Genomic DNA, 9794 nt, shown 5'->3' with positions numbered 1-9794 from the left:
CCCCTGTTAAAGGGGCAGGGTCACCATCACAGACCCCCTGTTAAAGGGGCAGTGACACACTGACAGACACCTGTTAAAGGGGTTTCATCTCTATCTGACACCTAGATTGTGTTGTGTATAGGAGGTGATGTCGGTGTTGGGGTGTGTGGGTGATATGTGTATGTGTCAGTGTAGGGGGAGTGTTATGTTTGTGTCAGGTTGTGGGTGTGGGTGGTGTTATGTGTGTGTCAGTGTGTGGGTGTGGAGGTGGGTGGTTGTTACGAATGTTTCACTGTGTGGGTGTCAGGGGTGTTATGTGTATGTCAGTGCATGGGGTGGGGCTGGAGCTGTTATGTGTGCGTCAGTATATGGGGGTGGGGGCATTACGTGTGTGTGTCAGTGTGTGGGGGTGGGCATGTTAAGTCTGTGTCTGTCAGTGTGTGGGGCTGCGGTAGGCGGTTGTTATGTGTGTGTGTCAGTGTGTGAGGGTGGGAGTGGGGGAGTGTTATGTGTGTGTCAATGTGTAGAGGTGGCGGGGGTTAGGTGTGTGTCAGTGTGTGGTGGTGGGGGCTATTATGTGTGTGGTGTGTGTGTATGTGTGTCTCAGTGTGTGCGGGTGGGGGCTGTTGTGAGTGTCAGTGTGTAGGGCTGGGTGTGGGGATATTATGTGTGTGTCAGTGTGTGGGAGTGGGGTGTGGATGTTGTGTGTGTCAGAGTGTGGGGATGTGTGTGAGAGGGTGTTGTGTGTGTCAGTGTGTGGGGGTGGAGCTGGAGGTGTGTTGTGTGTGTCAGTATGTGGTAGCGAGTGTAGGGATGTTATGCGTGTGTCAGTGTGTGGGGGTGGAGGCTTGTTATGTGTGTGTCAGTGTGTGGGGTTGGGTGTGGGATTGGGGGTGTGTTATGTGTGTGGAGGTGGGAATGGGCTACACTGTGTGGGTGTGTGTGGGGGTGATGAGGTGTCACTGTTTCTCGGGGACCTGGCATGTTGGTGTGGACATGGCCATGGATGTGTGCGTGGGCGTGGGTGTGTGAGCTGTGCTCGTCCTGTGGTTGCGGGTGTGTGTGAGTGATGCCGGAAGATGGCGGTAAGGGATGGTGTGGGTGAGTGTGAGGGTGGAGGTGTGTTGGCCCTGGCGCGGAATGGAGGTGTGAGTGGGAGAGCTGGTAGGGGTAGTCCGGTTCCAGTGCTTCGGTTGGGGATACAGGGTTATCCTGCTCGTGCCCATGCCTATGAGGGTGAGGGTGAATGTGTGGGTGAGTGGAGCCGCTTACCTGCAACGGGGCAGCAGGACCCTGGTGCTTGGCAGTGGGCTCTGTGTGGCCATGGCCAGCCAGGTGATGGCTGTGCACCGGGTGGTGAGGGAGACTGATGGGGGTGTGGGTAGGCATCGGATTGGAGTGCTGGTGGTGTGCATGCAGACCGGGGTGGGTGGGAGCTCCCTGTGGGCTTGGGACTGGTGTGTGCTCAGTCTGTGCAGGGGGTAAATGGTGAGGGTGGGAGTGGGCTCCATGCGTAGGTGAGTGATGAGAGTGGGCGTGAGAATGGACGGGCACCGTGGAGGCAGGGTGAGGCCCGGTCTGGGGATGGGGTGTGTCCACATGGCCGGTAGGCAAACGGGGGCGTGCGCGGGAGGTGCTGTAGGTTGAACTGGTGTGGCTGATCGGGGCATTGGGGTTGGGATATATGTTGGTGTGGATGGGAGTGGCCTGATGGGATGGGGTCCTACTGGATTCTGGGTAGGGGAGGGCAAGTGGTGATAAAGGGTGGGGAGGCGGCCGGTGGGGGAAGGGCGGAGTAAATGGGCGGTGAGTATGGCGGTGTGGCAAATGCAAACTCAAATGGCGCGGACTGTGGCGCATCAGGAGGCGGGAGAGATTGAGGTTCACCAGGTAGGGGAGTGGGGGTGTGGAAGGGCGGGACAGAGAAGATGTACTCTGGGGGATGGGTGGGTTTGGAGGTAGGCCCACGTGGATAGAAGAAGGGTGGGGAGTGGGAGATGAGGGTAAGTGAGATTGTGGGTGCACTGTCAGCATCTCAGAAGCCACAGAGTTTTCCCTCAAAGGTGGGGGAGGGGTAGCGGCCAGTGCTGCAAGATGGTCGGTCCCAAGCAGTTCGGCTCTCTCTAGCGCCCAGTGTTGGGGCACCACTCCTGCTGTGGTCTGAGACGGGTTGGAGGAAGGGGGTAAAGATTGGGGTGGGCTTGGTGGGTGGGACTTCATGGGGTTCAAAGGTTGAGGTGGTTCTGGGGATTGGGGCGTAGTCATGGCTTGTAGCACCGTGGGTGGCTGAGTTTGCGAGGCTGTGGGGGTGCAGTTAGTGTGGTTAGCTGGCGTCGGCAGGCGGTGTTGTGCCAGGGTCAAAGGTTCGAAGGCCCTTGGTGTCTGGTCTGTTGATGGGTCTGAGGTCAGAGGTTGGGGCTGTGGGACAGTTTGCGAGGCAGTGGACGTCCGTGAAATGTATTTGGGTGGGGTTGGTGGGCGGGGCTGTGGCAGGATTAATGACAGGGATGGTGCTGGTGCCTCGGCTCGTGGAGTGTTTGAGAGCTGAGATGGCCTTGGTGTCTGGGGTTGCGCTGGGGTCGAGGGTTGGGTTGGCATTGGCATCTGGGGACGTGTTGGGCTTGAAGGTTGAATTGGCGTCGGCGTCCAAGTCGAGGAATGGGATGGTGTCGGAGACTGGGGTCGTGACAGGGTCGTAGAATGGGATGGTGATGGTGTCTGGGGTCGCGTCGAGGTCGAAGATTGGGTTGGCATTGGTGTCTGAGGTCGCGTCTTAGAGAAAGACTGGGATGGTGATGGAGTCTGGGGTCGTGACAGGGTCCTAGAATGGGACGGCGATGTTTCCTGGGGTTGCGCTGAGATCGAAGATTGGGCTGATGTTGGCAGTTTGGGTTGTGGCGGGGTTGAAGATTGCATTGATGGTGTGGGTTGTGGCAGGGTCGAAGGTTGGGTTGGTGTTGGCGGTTGGGGTTGTGGTGGGGTTGAAGGTTTGATTGGCGTGGGCGTTTTGGGTCTGGGTGGGGTTGAAGGTTTGGTTGGCATTGGTGGTTTGGGCTGTGGTGAGGCCGAAGATTGGGTTAGCAGTTGGGGTCGTGGTAGCATCGAAGGTTTAGTTCGCGGTTCGGGTTGTGGCGGGGTTGTAGGTTCAGTTGGTGTTGGTGGTTTGGATCGTGGTGGGGTCGAATGTTGGGTTGGAGGTTTGGATCGTGGGGGTGTTGAAGGTTCAGTTGACGTTGGTGATCGGGTTTGTGGTGGGGTCGAAGGTTGGGTTTGGGTTTGGGGTCGTGGGGTCGAAGGTTGGGTTGGTGGTCGGGGTCGTGGCTGGGTTGAAGGCTGCGTTGACCGTTGGGGCCGTGGTGGGGTTGAAGGTTGTGTTGACCGTTGGGGTGGTGGGGCCGATGGTTGGGTTGGCATTTGGGGTCGTGGGATCGATGGTTGGGTTGGCATTTGGAGTCGTGGGATCGATGGTTGGGTTGGTGGTTGGGGCCGTGGTGGGGTTGAAGGTTGTGTTGGTTTTTGGGGTCGTGGCGAGGTTGAAGGTTGTGTTGGTTTTTGGGGTCGTGGCGAGGTTGAAGGTGGTGTTGGCCTTTGGGGTCGTGGCGGGGTTGAAGGTTCGGTTGGTGTTTGGGGTCTTGGGTGGGTTGATGGTCGGGATAGGATGGCCGATCGGGTCAAAGGTGGAGTCAAGGTTGTTGGTTGGGGTGAGGGGGGAGAAGGGGTTAATGGAGACGTTGTGGGTGGAGGTGGTGAGGGGGGGGTCACGGTCACCTTCACCTTCCTCACTCCCGCTGCGTTGCCCATTTTGGCGGCTCCCCTTGGACTGACGGTTAATTTTCAAATGTAAAAGGAGGCGGGAGCCCGTTCCTGATTGACAGCACGTAGGCCAAACTGGGAAGGACAATTGCATCCAGAACCCACCTCCCTCCCACCCCTTAGCTCACCTCCACCAGTAGCAATGCGGCATTCGTCCGATCCTCCTCAACTATTGGATAGAACATTTGTCCATCAGCTCGGAGTTCGTTTCCACTTGGAAGGTCACCCTGTCAATCGGTGGCAGTTGGGCGGCGCTTCTTCACTCATTGGTCCATCTGGCCGTCATTAACGCTCATCAGACCAACCAAATCGGGTCCTCCACCCCCTCCAAGCGCCAGCCAGTTATGTATCAACAATTAGCTCACGCCTTCACGTTGTGCTCCCGCTTCACGAAACACCCCGATCCTATTGGTCTGGCGGTGCTGATGGATGGGACAGCGAACCAATGGCGATCCGGGTACTCGTCACCTCTCGCCACCCATACTCCGTCTATTAAGAACGAGTGAACCAATCGAAGAGAGTGTCCCGCCCCTCGCTCTACCCCTATCGTTTAACAGGACCGTTCACCAGTCCGTTCAGTCCAATTGGGTCGCGCGCCCTCGCCACCCACGGCTCTTCACCTTGCCCCGTCAATCAAGGGCGGGTTAATTAGTCACCTTTCTCCAAACTATTGGTTCCTAACTGCATCCATCAAAGGTGGATTGACCAATCAAAATTACGTGACACCTTTATCACCTCTCTATTGGCTGATAGTCCCATCCATCAACGACGAGATGGAAAAGTCGATGAGATTGGCCCGCAGTTCTCCACAATCTATTGGTCAGAAACTCCGTCCATCAAGGGCATATTGACCAATAGAAGGGAAGAGCCTTCCCCCCTCCCAATCTCTACTGGTTAATCAGTCTATCCATCGGCATCTCCCGGCCAATGGTTGCTGGGTGGCTGGGCGGTGACGATGCGCGCGCAGCTCGGGGCAGTGTTTGTGTGGAGAAAGGAGGAGGGCAGCGGCTCAAAATGGCGGTCGAGCGGCTCCGGGCCCTGGTTCTGGCGGATTGAAGGGGAGAGAGACAGAGAGAAACATTCAACTTTGGGCCTCTGACTAGTGCAGCATCAACCCCGGGCTGGGGACAGTCTTATTAACCCGCGATAGGAGCCTGGGCCTGAAATAGTGTGATTAACCCGGGATAGGAGCCCGGGCCTGGGACGGTTTGATTAACCCGGGCCTGGGACGGTTTGATTAACCCGGGCCTGGGACGGTTTGATTAACCCGGGCCTGGGATAGTTTGATTAACCCGGGATAGCAGCCAGGCCTGGGACGTTGCAATTAACCTGGCTTAGGAGCCTTAGGGCCTTTCACACTCTGATTAACCCTAGATAGCAGCCAGGCCTGGGACGGTTTACCTGCAAAAGGTGAGCCACCAGATTAACCTGCAACCAGGACTAGACCAAGGGTAGTCCCAGGATAAGAGCCTGGCTCTTTTAACTTGGGGCTGGATTCACTTGGAACAGAAGCTGGGCTTGCTTCAGTCTGGATTGCTCTGATTGTGGTCTGGGCCCAGACCACTCCAGATCACTTTGAGACATTGATACCAGGGAGTGACAACAGAGACCTGGCAAAGCTGCCAACAGACCTGGAAACTGAAAAGTCGAAGGTGGGCAGGAGGGGGAGAGACACAGTCGTGATCGACGAGAGAGGATTATTTTGGTGACACCTGAAAGTGCCGAGGAAGAACTTGTAAAAGCAGGTTTTACCATCCAAAAAGCAGGAAACTGTTTTGAAGTCAAGAAGTGGCAATTGGCGAATCAAGCTGCACAGTTTATATTCAAGAAGGCTTGCCACCTCTCTGCAGGGTGAAGTTAAACAGAAACCAGGTGGACCATTTGCTGCTGCTGAAGAGATTGATAAGTTGATACAAAGGAGTGAGGGATTGTGTCCGAGACATTGTGACTGTCTGACAGAGCAAACGTTTTTCTTGGAGTGAGGGCAAAAATTTGTTTTGTGATCCTTGGAGATAAGGAGAGCTCTGTCACTGGGGGCACCAACGCAACAGCGTTTGAAGCAGAGTTGCAGGAAGAAGATAGGATTTGGCAGGTGTAAGGGGACGAGGAGGATTTATATCCCTCCCATCCCACGAACCGGAGAGACAACCAGCAGGAATGGAGCCAGAGGCTGAACCGGAATGTCGGAGCCGCAGGCTGGTAAGCAAAGGGTTAGCGGGAAGGGACCACAGAATCTAAATGGAAGCAACTGGGTCTCTGTGGACAGTGCTATCCTTTCCCATTTTCTATCACCAATCCGTAACCTTCCCCACTGCCAACCCCTCTCCCCGTGGCCTCCCTGCTGCCACCGCTGCCTGTCCCCATGGCCTCCCCCACCACTGATCCCTATCAGGTTTGTAGGGAGAGGTTGGTGCTGAGGGAGCAATTTACTGTCAGAGGGTCGGTGCTGCGGGGGCATCTGCATCCCAGGCAATGACCATCTCCAGAAAGAGATAATCTAACCACTGCTCTTTGATAGTCGATGGTGTTGACACCGCTGAATCTCTCACTATCAACATCCTAGGGCTTCATGTTGACTAGAAACTCAATTGGCTTCACCATGTAAACACAGAGTCTGCAAGAGCAGGTCAGAGGTTAGGAATACCACAGTGAGTAACTCACCTCCTGACTCTGCAAATCCTGCCCACCATCTACAAAGCACAAGTCAGGAGTGTAATGGAATACTCCCCTCTTGCCTGGATAGATGTAGCTCCAATAACTCTCTAGAAGCTTGACACTATCCAGGACAAAGCAGCCGCCGCTTGATTAGCACCACATCCACAAACATCCACTCCACCCCACCAATGATGCTCAGTAGCAGCAGTGTGTACTATCTACTAGATGCACTGTAGAAATTCACCAAAGATCCTCAGATAGCACCTTCCAAACCCATGATCACATCAATCTAGGAGACAAGAACAGCAGATACATGGGAACACTATTCCCTGCAAGATGCTCCCCAAATGACTCACCATCCTGACTTGGAAATATACCACCATTCCTTCAGTGTCACTGGGTTAAAATCCTGTAATTCCCTTCCTAACAGCCCTGTGGGTGCCCCACGCACTGCGGTGGTTTGTGAAGCAGTTCACATTCGCAAGGGACAATTCATCGCAGGAATAAATGTTGGCTCAGCCATCCATACCCGCATCTTTTCGTAAAGTCTTTTTTTGAAAAAAAAGCAAAGGACAATTCCTCTGTCAAACACTGCGGATAATGTCGAGGTGCCCGTGTTGGACTGGGGTGGATAAGGTCAGAAATCACACGACACCAGGTTATAGTCCAACAGGTTTATTTGAAAACACAAGCTTTTGAAGCTTCACCACCCCCCCCCCCCCCCCCCCCCCCAACACCACACCTTTCAGGTGTTAGTGACAGAGGCAGTATCAGACATACAATTTATAAGTAAAAGATCAAAGAATCACACCACTGATGAGGATGTACTAAACAAACCTAAGATGCTGTTAAATCTTCAGTTGGAAGGTTTCAATTGATTTGTGTGTGTATGTAAATTCCCTAATTCCTAAGTCACTGTCCTGAGAGAACTGAGGGTTTTGGACTAAAGAAGAGGTGACATTTTAAGTCAGGTAATGCATGTTAGGTGTGAGGCCTTGTTTAGAATATGTTTATGTTTTGGTTTGGAATCAGACTGGTTTTATTTCAAAAGTAGGAATTTCTCAAACCCTGCAGGTTTGAAGGGAGGAAATGGTTTGTAAATTTCTTGATTCACCCCTCTCTCTCTTTTTTTTTTCTCTCTTTTCTGTTCTTCCTTTTTTTTTTCTCTCTTTCTCTCTCCTTTCCTGTAGGAAGGAATCCCATAGAGAAGAGATTTACCATAATATTGCCGAGGTTTTGTGGTTTCGGCTACACAGCTGCATTAGGGATTTCCAAGGTTTGATCAAGTTGTGAGCATCAGACTATAAATAATAGGAGTAGACCATTCAGCCCCTCACGATTTTGGGGTGGGTGAACTCTGTGGGGCATCTTTTATGCAGTGGTTTTTAACTTTCTTGAAACTTTAAATACCTCCCCTCCTAATGCTGAGTAACTCTATTGCTGAATGTTGGAATTTCACCAAGACGTTTTTTCTCCCTGACCTCCAACCTTTGCCTTTCTATTTTACCTGGTTTCTCCATGGGTTTCTCTCTTGCCTCTCTCACAGTCAGACTGAATGTCAGAGTTGCTACCCTAGACTGCTATGACTCCACAGCATGAAAACAGGTCCTTCGGCCCAACGTGTCCATGCTGCCCAGTTTTCACAATTTAACCCAAACCCATTTGCCTGCATTTGGTCTGTTCCCCTCCATACCTATCCCATCCGTGTCCAAACGTTTCTTAAAAGATGAAATTGTACTTGGTGGCACCCTTACCTCTGGCAGCCTGTTGCAGACATTCTCTGCACCTTGTGTGAAAATTGCCCCTCTGAACCCTTTTGTATCTCTCCCCTCTCACTTTAAACCTTTGCCCTCTAGTTTTACACCCCCCTACCATGGGGAAAAGCTGTTCACTATCTACCTTATCTATGCCTGTCATGATTTCATATATATCTATAAGGTCACCCCTCGGTCTCCTATGCTCCAGGGAAAAGAGTTCCAGCCTATCTAAACTTTCCTTATATTTCAAACCTCCCAGCCCAGGTAGCATCCTAGTAAATCTTTTCTGTAGTCTTTCTAGTTTAATAATATCCTTTCTATAGCAGGGTGACCAGAACTGCACGCAGTGCTCCAAATGTGGCCTCACCAACATCTTGTACGGCTGCAAACAGACATCCCAGCTCCTATACTCGATGCTCTGACTGATGAAAGCTAGCATGCCAAAAGCTGCCTTCATTGCCCTGTCTGTGTGACTCCATTTTCAAGGGGCTACAAACCTGTACCCCTAGATCTCGTTGTTCTATAACACTCCCAGGTCCCTACCATTGACTGTGTAAGTCTTACACTGGTTTGCTTTGCCAAAGTGCAACACCTTGCATTTATCTAAATTAAACACCCATTTCCCACTCCTCAGCCCACTGGCCCAGTTGATCAAGATCTTGCTGCATTCCCAGATAACCTTCTTCACTGTCCACTCCACCACCAATCTTGGTGTCATCCATAAACTTACTAACCATACCTTCTAAATTCTCATCCAAATCATTCATATAAACAATGAATAACAATGGACCCAGCACTGATCCCTGTGGCATACCACTAGTCACAGGCCTCCAGTCTCAAAAACAACCGTCTACTACCACCCCCTGTCTTCTACCCTCAAACCAATTTTGTATACAATTGGCTTCTGTCTGGATCCCATGAGATTTAACCTTACTCAACAACCTACCATGCGTTACCTTGTCAAAGGCCTTGCGAAAGTCCATGTAACCAACATCTACCACACTGCCCTCATCTACTTTCTTGGTCATCCCTTCAAAAACCTCAATCAAATGCATGGGACACGATTTCCCATGCTGACTATCCCAAATGAGTCCATGCCTCTTTAAATGCCTGTAGATCCTGTCTTTCAGAATCTCTTAAAGGTGCTTGGATCCATATTATGGTGACTGATTTAGATGAGATCTGGTTTCATATCAGGTGGAACAGCTTTGAGTCCCACGCAGGTCACCTTTCTCCTTCTAATCCTATCCCTCCACACTGACAATACACCAGCACTAAGAATGAGGACTGGGTGTATACTGTTCAGTCCCTTAAACTTGTTTTTGTCATTTGAGACCATGGCTGATGTGGTAACCTGAAACCCACTTTCCAGTGGCTGTCCCCTCCGTTACTGATCAAAACTCTATCGACTCTTTCCAACTAAAAGTAAACGGAAAAAAAAAGCCCCCTGGTACTCTCTTTAAACTATAAGTGAAGCTAGTTCTAAGTATAGGGATGGCATGCGGATAGATACACAGAAAAGCTCCCAATGCTCTTTTAAACTGAATGTACAGCATCCTCCACTTTTAAACACAAAATAAAGTTCTCTTG

General features: G+C 51.8%; 1 protein-coding gene across 1 annotated transcript in view; it reads left to right on the top strand.

Moving 5' to 3' along the window:
• The first annotated feature begins 4777 nt into the window (after positions 1-4777).
• LOC109925258 (lysine-specific demethylase 2A) overlaps positions 4778-9794 on the top strand; it is a 25567-nt gene continuing 20550 nt past the window's right edge. The window contains exon 1 of the mRNA XM_048620894.1: positions 4778-5991. Coding sequence (XP_048476851.1) covers positions 5950-5991 — 42 coding nt within the window. The 5' untranslated portion in view covers positions 4778-5949. The remainder of the gene's footprint in view (positions 5992-9794) is intronic.

The sequence above is a fragment of the Rhincodon typus genome, chromosome 48, assembly GCF_021869965.1.
Source record: "Rhincodon typus isolate 14 chromosome 48, sRhiTyp1.1, whole genome shotgun sequence".
NCBI classification, from domain to species: domain Eukaryota; kingdom Metazoa; phylum Chordata; class Chondrichthyes; order Orectolobiformes; family Rhincodontidae; genus Rhincodon; species Rhincodon typus.
Note: the sequence above shows the minus strand (reverse complement) of the source record. Positions and strands in the feature narration are given on the sequence as shown.